The sequence below is a fragment of the Trachypithecus francoisi genome, unplaced genomic scaffold (genome assembly GCF_009764315.1).
Source record: "Trachypithecus francoisi isolate TF-2019V2 unplaced genomic scaffold, Tfra_2.0 Lachesis_group21, whole genome shotgun sequence".
Classification (NCBI taxonomy): Eukaryota; Metazoa; Chordata; class Mammalia; order Primates; family Cercopithecidae; genus Trachypithecus; species Trachypithecus francoisi.
Genome location: NW_022681467.1, coordinates 2843756 through 2859242, shown reverse-complemented (window position 1 = coordinate 2859242; position 15487 = coordinate 2843756). Strand labels below are relative to the sequence as shown.

The window sequence follows — 15487 nt, the reverse complement described above, 5'->3', positions numbered from 1 at the left end:
CTGTTGTCCTTTAGAAAATAATTATTGATCGGCCGGGCGCGGTGGCTCAAGCCTGTAATCCCAGCACTTTGGGAGGCCGAGACGGGCGGATCACGAGGTCAGGAGATCGAGACCATCCTGGCTAACACGGTGAAACCCCGTCTCTACTAAAAATACAAAAAACTAGCCGGGCGAGGTGGCGGGCGCCTGTGGTCCCAGCTACTCGGGAGGCTGAGGCAGGAGAATGGCGTGAACCCGGGAGGCGGAGCTTGCAGTGAGCTGAGATCCGGCCACTGCACTCCAGACCGGGCGACAGAGCAAGACTCCGTCTCAAAAAAAAAAAAAAAAAAAAAAAGAAAATAATTATTGATCTTATGTTAGTTTAGCTATGAAATACATTATTTTAACCCAATACCATATAGTAGAAATTTTACTAGACAAGACCGTTAAATACATGAAGTCTTGACCAGTTAAAAATAGCTTAGAAGAATTCTGCTTCCAATAAGATGGAGTAAACATCCTTTACCCTAATCCTCCCACAAAGCACTACTGAAAGCCCAGGTCATTTTCTAAAAAACAAATGTTTCCCAAGGGAAAACGTGGTGGTGGGTTCCCTGGGTTTTCTTTTCCCTTCCTATATCCATGGCATGAAAATGAGGAACCAGCAACCCAGAAATGCCCGTATGCGCAGATCAAAAGAGAAGAGACAAAAGACTGCTTTCTCTGGCCAAAGGACTAGAAAAGGGGCAGCGAAGTAAGAGAGAAAACACTTAGACAATAACTGCTCTACTCTAGCCAAATACCACAGAAAAACTGATGCCCTAACCCCATTTACATTGTCCTAAAGTCCATTCTTGAAAGACTGTAAGAAGGACCCCAACACCTCTGCTTAGGAGCTTCAGAGAAGGCCAAATAGGGAGCTGAGGCTTCATCCTCACCCAACCCGCTGCCACTAAGGCAGTGCAGACCACACTGGGAGCCTGCATCCTGCCACTACCCAGCAAGAAAGAGGTTCCCCTTCTTTCTCCAGCTGATGTGCTGTCAGAAGAGGTCTAGTGGAAGGTGAAGACTCTCACCATACCGAGAACAAACCAGCACTGTGCTGGCAGAAACAGATAAGGAGAGGGGATGCCACTTCTGCCCAGGGCTGACTAGGCCCCTCAGGTGTCAACAGAGACCTGGTGGGGAGCTGACACTTCTACCTCCACCTGGCAGTAATGAGGTAACATCCCCAACTTCCCCAGCCAGAGGAATGTCAAAGAAGGCCAACTGAAAGAGATGGTTTAAACAAGACCCAGTCTCATAACCTAATGTGCAAATGCCGTGTTTTCAATCAGAAATGACTCGTAATACCAAAAACACAGGAAGATCTCAAGCTAAATGAAAAAAGACCATTAATGGATGATGGTTCCAGATGATGGAAATGTCCAAAATATCCAACAAAGATTTTAAAGGAGCCCTCATAAAAATGCTTCAACAAGCAATTACAACAACAGCTGAAGCTAATGGAAAAATGGAAAGCATCCACAAAGAAAAAGGAAGCCACAGGAAAAAAGATATAAAGTAAAAACAAATAAAAATTTCAAAACTGAAAAAAAAAAAAAAAACACATAAAAAGTGGGTGGGCTCAACAGCAGGATGAAAGGGACAGAGGAAAGAAGCAGTGAATGGAAGACAACAGGAAAAACAGAGAGAAGACAAACTGACAAAAAAGAATGGAACATCAAGGACCCATGGAATAACAAAACAGTCTCACTTTGGTGGCATCTGTGTTCTAGAAGGGGAGGAGAAAGAGAAAAGGGCTGGTTGGGCACAGTGGCTCATACCTGTAATCCCAGCACTTTGGGAGGCCAAGGCAGGTAAACCACTTGAGGTCAGGAGTTTAAGAGCAGCCTGGTCAACATGGCGAAACCTTGTCTCTACTAAAAATACAAAAATTAGCCAGGTGTGGTGGTGAGCACCTGTAGTCCCAGCTACTTGGGAGGCTGAGACAAGAGAAATGATTGAACATGGGAGGCAAAGGTTGCAGTGAGCCAAGATTGTGCCACTACACTGGCACGTCTGGGAGACAGAGCAAGACTCGGTCTTTTAAAAAAAAAAAAAAAAAAAAAAAAGGGAGGCTGAAAAAGTACTTGAAGAAATAACTGCTAACGATTCTCAAATTTGACAAGAAACATAAACCTACAGATTCTGTAAGTTTAGTGAAACTCAGATAGCTTAAAACTACATATATCTGTCCAAGCCACATTATAATTAAACTTCTGAAAACTAAAAGAAAAAAAATTATGAAAGTGCCCAGAGAACACCACCTTTTTTTATAGGGGAAAACACGCTGAATGACAGCAGACTTCTCATCAAAAACAATGGAAACTGGGCCGGGCGCGGTGGCTCAAGCCTGTAATCCCAGCACTTTGGGAGGCCGAGACGGGCGGATCACGAGGTCAGGAGATCGAGACCATCCTGGCGAACATGGTGAAACCCCGTCTCTACTAAAAAAATACAAAAAACTAGCCGGGCGAGGTGGCGGGCGCCTGTAATCCCAGCTACTCGGGAGGCTGAGGCAGGAGAATGGCGTAAACCCGGGAGGCGGAGCTTGCAGTGAGCTGAGATCCGGCCACTGCACTCCAGCCTGGGCGACAGAGCGAGACTCTGTCTCAAAAAAAAAAAAAAAAAAAAAAAAACAATGGAAACTGACTGGGCGCGGTGGCTCATGCCTGTAATCCCAGCACTTTGGGAGGCTGAGGTAAGTGGATCACTTGATGTCAGAAGTTTGTAAAACCTTGGAAGCCATGAAGTGCACATTTTTCAAACTAAAGGAAAAGAACAATCAACTTAGAATTGTACTCCCGGGGAAACTATGTTTCAGAAATGAAGGTGAAATTAAAATGTTTCCAGATAGAGGAAAACTAAGAAAATCTGGTTGTCAGCAGACCTACCCTAAAAAAATGACAAAAGGAGGTTCTCTAAATAGAAAGGAAACAATAATCTTGGAACATCCAGAAGGAAGAAAAAACATGGTAAGCAAAAATATGGGTAAATATAACAGGCTTTCTTTCTTGAGTTTTCTAAATTATGTTTGGTGGCTGAAACAAAAATTCTAACACTGACTCATGTGGTTCTAAATGTATGCAGAGGAAACATTAAGACAACTGTATACGCCGGGCGCAGTGGCTCAAGCCTGTAATCCCAGCACTTTGGGAGGCCGAGACGGGCGGATCACGAGGTCAGGAGATCGAGACCATCCTGGCTAACACTGTGAAACCCATCTCTACTAAAAAATACAAAAAAAAAAAAAAAAAACTAGCCGGCGAGGTGGCGGGCGCCTGTAGTCCCAGCTACTCGGGAGGCTGAGGCAGGAGAATGGCATAAACCCGGGAGGCAGAGCTTGCAGTGAGCTGAGATCCGGCCACTGCACTCCAGCCTGGGCGACAGAGCAAGACCCTGTCTCAAAAAAAAAAAAAAAGACAACTGTATATTGAATAGGGGGAGTAAAAGAACAGAAAGGGAGGAAAGATTTCTGTATTTCACCAGAACTGATAAAATGATGACACCAACCTAGAGCATTTAACCACAAAAGCTACACAAAGATATATACCATTGATTCTTCAACAATACGGGTTTAAACTGTGTGAATCCACTTATACACGGATTTTTTCAACCAAATGTGGATTGAACATACAGTAGTCTTAGGAATTCAACACCCACGTAAATGGAAGGCTGATGTTTTTATATGTGAGTTCCACAGGGCCAACTGTGGAACTTGACTATGCACAGATTTTGATATATGAGAGAGGTCTTGGAACTAATCCTCTGCAGACACTGAGGAATAACTGTACTTAGAAACACTAGAAAATCAAGTACGCTGGGTGTCGTGGCTCATGGCTATAATCCTAGCACTTTGGGAGGCCAAGGTGGGCAGATGACTTGAGCTCAGGAGTTCAAGACCAGCCTGGGCAACATGGCAAAACCCCATTGCTATAAAAAATAGCTAGGTATGGTGGTGCATGCCTGTAGTCCCAGCTATTCTGGAGGCTAAGGCGGAAGGACTGCTTGAGGTTGGGAGGTGGAGGCTGCAGTGAGTCAAGGTTGCACCATTTCCCTCCAGCCTGGGTGATAGAGTGAAACCCAGTCTCGAAAGAAAGAAAGAAAAGAAAAAAAGAAAGAAGAAAAGAAAAGAAAAAAGCAATGCAACCCACAAAAATGTTGGAAAAAGAGAAACAAAAAGCAAAGGATAGAAAGCAAAAACTTAAATGGCAGAAAGCAGAATTAAGCCCTAACATATAAATAACTGCATTAAATGTGAATGATCTAAATACACCACTTGAAAAACAAAGATTGGCACAGTGGATTAAAAAACAGGATCCAGACTGGCTGTGGTGAATCATGCCTGTAATCCCAGCACTTTGGGAGGCCAAGGCAGGTGGATCACCGGAGGTCAGGAGTATGAAACCAGCCTGCCCAACATGATGAAATCCCATCTCTACCAAAAACACAAACATTAGCCGGGCATGCTGGCATGCACCTATAATCTCAGCTACTTGGGACGCTGAGGCAGGAGAATTACTTGAACTCAGGAGGCAGAGGTTTCAGTGAGTGGAAATCACGCCACTGCACTCCAGCGTAGGAGACAGAGCAAGACTCTGTCTCAAAAAAAACCAGGATCCAACTACAAGAAACTCACTTCAGTTAAGTGATATAGACAGGCTGAAAGAAAAAGAATGGACAAACATATCATATAAACATTAATCAAAAGAAAATAGGCAGGGCTATAAAGTGGATAAAGTAGACTTGAGCCAAGAAAATTACCAGAGACAGAGAAGGACATTATGTAATGATAAAAGGGTCACTCCAGCAAGAATAGCAATCCAGAGGTGCAAAGTATGTGAAGCAAAGACTGACACAATGAAAGAAGAGTCAGACAACTCCACAACTACAGTTGGAGATTTTAACACCCAACTCTCAACAATGGACAGAATTAGAAAGAAAATCAAAGGCCAAGCATGGTGGCTCACACCTACAATCCTGGCACTTTGGGAGGACAAGGCAGGCAGATCATTTGAGGCCAGGAATTTGAGACTAGCCTAGCCAACATGGCAAAACCCTGTCTCTACTAAAAAATAGAAAAATTAGCTGGATGTGAAGGCACACACCTGTAATCCCAGCTACCTGGGAGGCTGAGGCACAAAAATCGTTTGAACCTGGGAGGTGGAGAGTTGCAGTGAGCTGAGATCAAGTCACTGCACTCCAGTCTGGGTGACAGAGCAAGACTCTGTCTCAAAAAAAAAAAAAAAAAAAAAAAAAAGAGAGAGAGAGAGAGAGGACACAGAGAGAGAGAAAGAGAAAGAAAGAGAGAGAGACAGACAAAGACAGATAGATAGATTAGCAAGTATATTAAAGAACTTAATAATGCCATCATCCAACAGGAGCTAATCAACATTTATAAACATCACCCAATAACAGCATAATCATAAAACATATGCCAAGACAGACCATATTCTAGGCCATAAAACAAAACAAATTTGTTAAGAATTGAAATCATGCAAAAATATGTTATCTAACTACAATGGAATTAAAAACAAGAAGTCAGCAACAGAAAGATTACAGAAAAATCTCTGCCAAACACTTGGAAATTAAATAAAACACTACTAAATAATCCATGGGTCACTGAAGTCTCAAGGGAAATCAATAAATCCAACTAATTGAATAAAAATAAAAGTACAATGATATAATAAAATTGGGAAGTAGCCAAACCTGTGAAAAGCTAATTGATAACACTAAAAATGCATATACAACAAAGATAAAAATCAGCAAGCTAAACTTCCATGTGAAGTACCCAGAAAAAGAGCAAAACAAATCCAAAGAAAACAAAATGGAGGAAATAACAATAAAAACAGAAATCAGTGAAAATAAAAACAAAAAAGATAAATAATTGAATTCTACCAAACATTTAAAGAGGAATTGACACCAATCCTTTACAAACTCTTCCATAAAACAGAAGAGGAAGAAGACATCCTAATGCATTCTGAGGCCAGAACTACCTTGATTCCAAAACCAGACACAGACACCACAAGAAAACTAACGATCAATATCCTTTATGAATATAGACATAAAATCCTCAACAAAATGTTAGCAAACCAATTCTGGCACTGCAGTCTGAAGACCCAGGAGAGCCAGTGGTATAGCTCTGGGTGACTTTACTTTACAAAAAGTAAAGTCAGCCATAAGGGTGGTCAACATCTATCACTGGGCCCCAGTAAAAACTCAAAACACAGGGTTCAGGGGAGCTTCCTTGATTGGCAGTAGTCTACGCTTATTTTCACTCATTACTGTTGGGGGAAGTGCTGTTTACATAACTCCACTGAGAGAGGACAACTGAAAGTTCTTCCTGGAAGTCTCCTGGACCCTGCCCCATGAGTCTCTCCTTTGACTGAGTTTAATCTGTACCCGTTTGCTGTAATAAACCATAACCGTGAGTATAACAGCTTTCGGTGGGTTCTGTAAGTTCATCTAACAAATTATTAATAAACTTGAGGGTGTTCTTGGGAAACCCCTCAAAGTTTGCAATGACCAAGCAGAATTTACTCCAGGAATGTAAGGTTGGTTCAACATATGAAAATCAATCAATGTAATATACAATATTAAGCTGATTAGGACAAAAACCATACGCTTATCTCAACAGATGCAGAAAAAAAGTCTGACAAATAAAGGACACAAACCATATGTTTATCTCAACAGACACAGAAAAACGTCTGACAAAATCTAATACTCTTTGATTATAAAAACACTCAACAAACTAGGAAGAGAGGGGAACTGCCTCAAACTGATAAAGGCATTTACCAAAACCCCACTACCAATATCATACTTAATATGAAAGACTGGAAGTTTTCCTTACAAGATCAGGAACAAGACAAGGATGTCTGCTCTCGTCACTTCTATTCAACACTGCACTGGAGATTCTAGCCAGGGCAACCGACAAAATGAAGTAAAACACATTCAGATTGCAGAGGAAGAAGTAAAACTATTGTTATTTGCAGATATCATGATTTTGGATATAGAAAACCTAAGGAATCCACAAAAAAAAACCTATTAGAGCTAATAAACAAGTTTGGCATGGTTACAGGACAAAAAATTGATATACAAAATTCAACAGTATTTCTACACACTAGCAATTCACAATCTTAAAAGAAAATTAAGAAAATAATTCAATTTATAGTAGCATCAGAAAAAATAAAATACTTTGGAGTATGTTTCACCCAAGAAGTACAAAACTTGCATACCAAAAACTACAAAACACTGTTGAGCAAAATGAAAGAAGATCCAAATAAATATAAAAGGAACTCTGTATTCATAGACTCAGACTTAGTATTGTTAAGATGGCAATACTCTCTGTGATGACTGATTTTAAGATGGCAATACTCTCTGTGATGACTGATTTTATGTGTCAACTTGAGTGGGCTACAGGGTGCCCAGATATTTGGTGTTATTCTGAGTGTGTCTGTGGGGTGTTTCTGAATGAGATTAACATTTGAATCAGTAGGATGAGTAAGCAGATTGCCCTCCCCATTGTGGGTGGGCCTCATCTAATCTACTGAAAATCTGAATAAAATAAAAGGTTAAAAGGAAGAATTTATTCTCAACGCCTGTCTTAGAGCCAGGACACTGGTATTCTCCTGCTTCAGACTTGGACTCAGACTAGAAATTACACCATCAACTCTCCTGGTTCTGCGGTCTTTGGATTTGGACTGGAGCTATACCACTGGCTCTCCTGGGTCTTCAGACTGCAGATTTCAGCCTATATAATCAAGCAAATCAATTCCCTACAATAATTTCTCTCTCTAAACACACATACACACTCACACACAAACACACACACATACACCTCTATACCTCTTATTGGTTCTGTTTCTCTGGAAAACCCTAAAACCACTCTTCAAATTGGTATGCACATTCCATACAATCTCTATCAAAATCTAAGCTGGCTACTTTGCAGAGATTGACAAGCTGATCCTAATATTCGGATGAAAATGCAAGGGATCTGGAATAGCCAAAACAATTCTGAAAAAGAACAAAAAGTTGGAGGACTCATACTTATTGACTTCAAAACTTACTGCAAAGTTACAGAAATAAAAAGAGTGTAATACTGGCATAAAGATGGATAAATAGATCAATGGAATAGAGAGCCCAGAAGTAAGCCCTCATATTTCATATGGTGAAGTAATTTTCAATAAGGGTCATAATACCATTCAATAGTTAAAAGATAGTTCTATTCAACAAATGGTGCTAGAAAAACTGGACATCCACATATAAAAGAATAAAGCTGGACCCTTACCTCATACTACATACAAAAATTAACTCAAAATGGATAAAAAATCTAAACCTAACAGCCAAAACTACACAATTCTTAGAAAAAAACAGAAGGGAAAAGCCTCATGATAACAGATTCAGTGACGATTTCTTCTATGTAACAACAAAAGCCAGACAAAGAAAAAACTGACAAACTAGACTTCCAAAATATTAAAGACATCAGTGAATCAAAGGACATTAATAACAGAGTCCAGAGACAACCCACAGAATGAGAGTAAATACTTGCAAATCACATATCTGATGGGGGATTAATATCCAGAATATATAAAGAACACCTAAAACTCACCACCAAAAAACAAACAACCAAATTTAAATCCAGAGAAAGTACTGGAATAGACATTCCTCCAAAGATATACAAATGGTCAATAAGCAAATAAAAAGATACTCAACATCACTAGTCATTAGAGAAATAACAATCAAAAACAGAATGAGACATTTCACACTCATTAAGGTGACTATTTTAAAAAAAAAAAAACAAGTATTGGTGATGATGTGGAGAAACTGGAACCCTGTGCATTGCTAGTGGGAAGGTATAATGGTGTAGCCACTGTGAAAAAGCCTGGCAGTTCCTCAAAAAGTTATACATGTACTTACCACATGGCCCAGCAACTGCAATTCTATTCCCAGGTATATAACTAAGAGAACTAAAAACACCACCACAAAAACTTTAACACAAATGTTCACAGCAGCATTATTGATAATAGACCCAAAGTGGAAAAACCCCTAACATCCATAAATTGATAAATGAACCAAGAGGTATTAGCCACGAAAAACAATGACATACTGACATTTGCTATGACATGGTTGAAGCCTGAAAACAATATGCTAAGTGAAAGAGGGCAGTCACAAGAGGCCACATAGTATGGGATTTCATTTATTTTCAAGGTTCAGAATAGACAAATCCATATAGACAGAGAGTAGATTGTGTCTTCCAGGGACTGGGAGGAGAGAATGGACTGCTGGGCTTCTTTTGGGGATGATGAAAATGTTCTGGAATTAAGTAGTGGTGATAGTTATACAACTCTGTGAATAGACTAAAAACCAATGAACTGTACTCATCACATGATATATGGATTATATCTCCATAAAAAGAAAAATAAAAAGTTTAATTTTAAAAAATGATTCAGAAAACTTCTCTCCAAGAAAACAACAGTATCCTTACCTGCTCATAGATCTCAATGGCTTTCTGGTACTGCTCAAGCTGGGCAGCATATGCTGCCACCTTCAGCAGACACTTGTTTGCTGAGCTGAAATCAAGAACCAAAGCAGAATGAATAACAAGCCAATGGAAAAATAAAAGATGTGCACTGGGCCTTAGTACATCTTCATTTGGTATAGTTAAATACACTCACAGAGTATAAAAAGAAGTATTTTTTTTATCACACATAATAAAACCCATTAAATTATATTAAGAAAAGTAATACTTGCCTATTGGATTCTTCTCCTTTGTAATAATCAGCAGATTGTTCATAATGTGCAATAGCCTGAAAACATACAGATTTTATTCACACACAATTTATTTGGAGAGTTGCATTTTAAAGCCACATTTGCATAGGTATTTTTTTTATAAACAAACCTACTCTACCAGCAAACTTTTCACAACTCGGCCTATTTCTTTACGAAATACAAGAAAGCATGCACCTCTGGAAGCAGAATGCTTGCTGACCATCAAAATCTGTTTCTCCCTCCCCACATGGCATATGCCCAGCTACACCACTTCCTCAGCTTCCTCTATAGCTTCCTCTGTAGAGAACTAGCCTGTGACTAGTTCTTTCCAGTGGAATGTAAACAGACATGCTGGGGGCCACTCCCAGGCTTGGGCCATATATCTCACTTTGCATCCTTCTCCAGGCCTTCCACTTCCCATGAGCTAGGATGGCTATGACCAAGTCCAGAGTGACACCGTAAGCTAGACACCCAAAATGGCAGTAACTGTCAGGCAGATTCCTAAATAACTACAAAGGACACAATGTACCTCCAACCCCAGTGTCTCTACCACTATCAAACCCTTAGCAGCCACACTGGATTGTTAGAGAGGTATGAAGCCCTAATTACACTTTAGGTCTATGACTTGCAGCACAGACTACACCCACTAATACCTTAAGTGTCACCTAGAATAAGGATGTTGCTGTCAATCTAAAAATATATGGCATCAAGTGGAGAGGAAACAGAGATCACAAGCCAGAAAGCTAGAAGTTCCTGTCATGCTGTGATGAAAGTTAGTGGAATCAAGCACGTGACAACTCAGGAAAAAGAATTGGTGTCAGCCGGGTACGGTGGCTCATGCCTATAATCCCAGCACTTTTGGAGGCCAAGGCAGGTGGAATACCTGAGGTCAGGAGTTCAGGACCAGCCTGGCCAACATGATGAAACCCTATCTCTACTAAAAAAATACAAAAATTAGCCGGGCATGGTGCAAGCACCTGTAATCCCAGCTACTTGGGAGGCTGAGACAGGAGAACTGCTTGAACCTGGGAGGCAGAGGTTGCAGTGAGCTGAGATCACAACATTGCACTCCAGCCTGGGCAACAAGAGTGAAATTCTGTCTCAAAACAAACAAAAAAATAGGTGTCTACCAGAGTCCAAAACTAAGCAAAATGGCTGAGAAAAGCCAGGAGATAGTGTGTGCTGCTGTTAGCACAGTTTTATGAGAGCTGAACTCTGCAAAGAATCAGCTGGTTTGTAGACAGTTATAGACAATCTTAGAAATAAGGCCCTCATAAGATTGAAAAAACCTTCTACACCCCAGATAACGAGAGGTAAGTATAAGCAGTTCTTTAAACCTGGGCTCTAGCCAAGTTTTTCTCTAACAGGATCAGACAAGAAATATTTTAGGTTTTGTGCATCTTTGCCGCAACTACTCAGCTCTCTTGTGGTAGCATAAAAGCAGTCATAGACAAGATATAAATGAATAAGTGTGGTTGTGTTCCAATAAAACTGTATTTATGAACAATGAAATGTCTAATTTCATATAATTTTTACACGTAGCAAATGCTTTTTTCTCTCAAGAATTAAAAACTATAAAAATCATTTTTAGTATGCAAACATACAGAAGCAGGTGGTGGGCTTGCAGGCTGCTTGAATTACAAAGGTTTCCCAGTAAATGCAAATGAGGGAGCTAGCAGTCTTTGAAAATCAGAGTAAAGGTGCTGCCTTTCTGCCCAAGCCCATTAGTTCAGTGGCTTCAAGGCAGCTCCTAGTGAGTTAGAAGAGAGCCTCAGGGACAAGAAAAACAAATAAAACAAAACAGGCCATGGAACTATGTTAAAGTTAGAAAAGTACTTAGACCTGGCCCATCAAGCCCCAGGCCCCCAACTCCCTGCAGATGGTGGTGGTGATGACCAAGAGCAGAAACTGAGCTACCAGAAGGCCATAAGCTAGAAGTGGCAGAGCCAGTATCAGCCTCTCAGGACTACAGAGGAACCCTGCCTCAAACTTTCACATTGAACAGTTTTGTGAAAAACAGACACTTATACTGTGTTTATATGATTACATTTTGGGTCCATGATTTCAGTCATTTAGCATAACCTAATATGCTCCCCCAAAACACATATTTTGAACATTATTTACAGTAGAAGAAAAGCTGAAAAAAAATTAAGTGGTTACATATAATGGGATACTTGAAAAGTTTTTTTTTTTTTTGAGACAGGGTCTCATTCTGTTGTCCAGGTTGGACAGGCTGGAGTGGCATGAATACAGCTCACTGTAGCCTCAACCTCCTGGGCTCAAGCGATCCTCCCACCTCAGCCTTCCGAGTAGCTGAGACTACAGGCATGTGCCACAATGCCTAGCTAATTTTTAAATTTTTCATACAAATGAGGTTTTTTCATGTTGCCCAGGCTGGTCTCAAACTCCGGGACTCAAGCTATCCTCCCATCTTGGCCTCCCAAATGCTGAGATTACAGGCATGGACCATCATGCCTGGCCTTCACAGAATACTGAATTTAAAAATGCAGCTATAAAAGAATAGGTATACTATGGTCCTCTTTTTGCAAATACTTAGTAACATACAGAAATAGTCTGGGAAGAAAATACTTCTTTGGAACACCTGTCAAAGCTGTTATGTACACACAAATGGGACTACCTGATGAAGGTACATCTCCTCCTACTAAAATGTGGGCTCTGTGAGGGCAGGGCCATGACCGTTTGGCTCACCATCACAGCCCTGAGCCTAGCATGATGCCTGTTTACAAAGTGGGTGCTCAGTAACAGATGCTAAGTGAATGAAGGCAAAGTGCATCACAAATGAAAGCTGCCTATTAAACTATTGCCAGTATCATGATTATGTGAAATACTCAGGAAATAAAAGGTTTTCAGCGAACTTATGATTAATCAATAACCTCCTTTCAACTGGCCTCATTCTCTAAAGTGTTTAGCACCATTTCCCATCAAAATAAACTGGGCAAATCATGATAAACCTGACCAAATTTGTCTGTGAAGAATACTGGATTATATAACCTCTTTTTCAGGACAGATAAGAGTATAACTACATATCTTCCTAATTCTTACAGCACCAGAACTCAATGAATAAATAGGGTTGGGTTAAACCATATGTAACTGCTGCTTTGGAGGTTAAAAAAGAAAAGGCTAGATGTTGACAATTTGGTGTAACTTAACACTTTACCAATAATGGCACTGGCTCATTAGAATTTTAGAGATGTAAACTACAGTTACGTTTATCACAGCGAAAGAAAAAATTTCAAGTTGGTTTTCAATAATGCTAATTAAACCAATCGTTAAATTCCATGGTTTTCCCTAGTTGTGACAGATTGTACTTGAAAAAAAAGCACAATTCACTGGTTTCAGAGAAGAGACTGGCCACAGGCTATCTCTAAATGTTCACATCTAGTTTGGAATTTTAGCATGTAGTGAAATTTATCAGATAAAATCAGATCCTTACACACCAGAAATCAGCCTACCTAGATATCTGACAATCCCAAGGACTATAATAAATGTCAAAAGCAGAACACAGCCACCAATAACAACAGCACACGTAACAATAAATCCAGAAATTTAAGACCAGCTGGTTATCCTGTTATTTAAGTAGAGGACCAAGGAGGTCACAACATTTCTGCTTGGGGCACCTAGATGAGTGTCACAATACATTCAATTCTGGAATGAGAAACAAGGTCCTTATGACTGCATCAATGACGCCATAAAGCAAATGCAATTTCCAGGCTTAAGAGTCCACTGTGTAGGTGAAATACCCTTAAGTAGCTTTGAAATGGGATCAATTCTTTTAGAACAAATGCCCCTAGAGGAGACCTAACATAAATCTGCCATATACACCTATTCTATGCTGTAACAAACAGTATTAAATAAGGCTCTCCAGAGGATGAAAATAGAATTGAATTATATTTCCTGTAGATCATTTTTAAAAACCATCTAAAAAGGACCCATTTATTACGTGGTTCAGTGTTTTACTTCATGAAGTAAAAGAAGCAATGCAGGAGGATGAAAGATCTCTACAATGAGAATTACAAAACACTGCTCAAAGAAATCAAAGGAGACACAAGCAAACGGAAAAACATCCCATGTTCATGGATAGGAAGAATCAGTATCACTAAAATGGCCATACCACCCAAAGCAATTTAGATTCAGTGCTATTCCTGTCAAACTACCAACGACATTCTTCACAGAACTAGACAACCCTATTTTAAAGGTGGAATCAAAATAGCATATGGAATCAAAAAATAGCCTGAATAGTCAAGGCAATCCTAAGCAAAAAGAACAAAGCTAGAGACATCATGTTACCCCACTTCAAATTACACTACAGGGCTACAGTAACCAAAGCAACATGGTACTGGTACACAAACAGACACACAGACCAATGGAACAGCATAAAAAGCCCAGAAATAAGGCCACACACCTACAGCTATCTCATCTTCAACAAAGCTAACAAAAACAAGCAATGGAGAAAAGACTCCTTATTCAATAAATGCCGCTGGGGTAACTGGCTAGCCACATGCAGAAGATTGAAGCTGGGCCCCTCCCTTATACCATATATAAAAATAAACTCAAGATGGATTAAAGACTTAAATGTAAAACCCAAAACCATAAAAATCCTGGAAGACAACCTAGGCAATACCATCGTGGATATTGGAACAGGCAAACATTTCATGACAAAGACACCAAAAGCAATTGGAACAAAAGCAAAAATTGACATATGAAACTTAAGAGCTTCTGCACAGAAAAAGAAACTATCAACAAAGTAAACAGACAACCTACAGGATGGAAGGAAATACTTGCAAACTATGCATCTGACAAAGATCTAATATCCAGCATCTATAAGGAACTTAAACAAATTTGCAAGAGAAAAACAACTCCATGGCCGGGCGCGGTGGCTCAAGCCTGTAATCCCAGCACTTTGGGAGGCCGAGACGGGCGGATCACGAGGTCAGGAGATCGAGACCATCCTGGCTAACACGGTGAAACCCCGTCTCTACTAAAAAATACAAAAAACTAGCCGGGCGTGGTGGTGGGCGCCTGTAGTCCCAGCTACTCGGGAGGCTGAGGCAGGAGAATGGCGTGAACCTGGGAGGCGAAGCTTGCAGTGAGCTGAGGTCCAGCCACTGCACTCCAGCCTGGGCGACAGAGCGAGACTCCGTCTCAAAAAAAAAAAAAAAAAAAAAAAAAAAAAAAAGAAAAACAACCCCATTAAAAAGTGGGCAAACGACATGAAGAGATACTTTTCAAAAGACATATATGCAGCCAACAAGCATTTTTTAAACATCAATATCACGCATCATTAGAGAAATTCAAATCAAAAGTACAATAAGATACCATCTCACACCAGTCAGAATGGCTGTTATTAAAAGTCAAAAAACAACGAATGCTGGTGGGGTTGTGGAGACACTTATACACTGTTGGTGAGAGTGTAAATTAGTTCAACCATTGTGGAAAGCATATGATGATTCCTAAGAGAGTTGAAAGCAGAACTACCATTCAACCCAGCAACCCCATTACTGGGTATACAGCCACAGTAATATAAACAATTCCACCATAAAGACACATGCACATGAAAAGTTCACTGCAGCACTATTCGAAACAGCAAAGATAAGGAATCAACCTAAAAAAAGCCCATCAATGGTGGACTGGATAAAGAAAATGTGGTATATATACACCACAGAATACTATGAAGCCA

At 40.1% G+C, this 15487-nt stretch overlaps 1 protein-coding gene across 5 annotated transcripts in view; it reads right to left on the bottom strand.

Annotated features, from left to right (window-relative positions):
• NAPB (NSF attachment protein beta) overlaps nucleotides 1-15487 on the bottom strand; it is a 52514-nt gene that overhangs the window by 6842 nt on the left and 30185 nt on the right. For all 5 annotated transcript variants that reach the window (XM_033185439.1, XM_033185442.1, XM_033185438.1 and 2 more), the window contains 2 exons: nucleotides 9772-9827; nucleotides 9506-9590 (listed from right to left, as the gene is read on the bottom strand). In XM_033185439.1, coding sequence (XP_033041330.1) covers nucleotides 9506-9590; nucleotides 9772-9827 — 141 coding nt within the window. The remainder of the gene's footprint in view (nucleotides 1-9505; nucleotides 9591-9771; nucleotides 9828-15487) is intronic.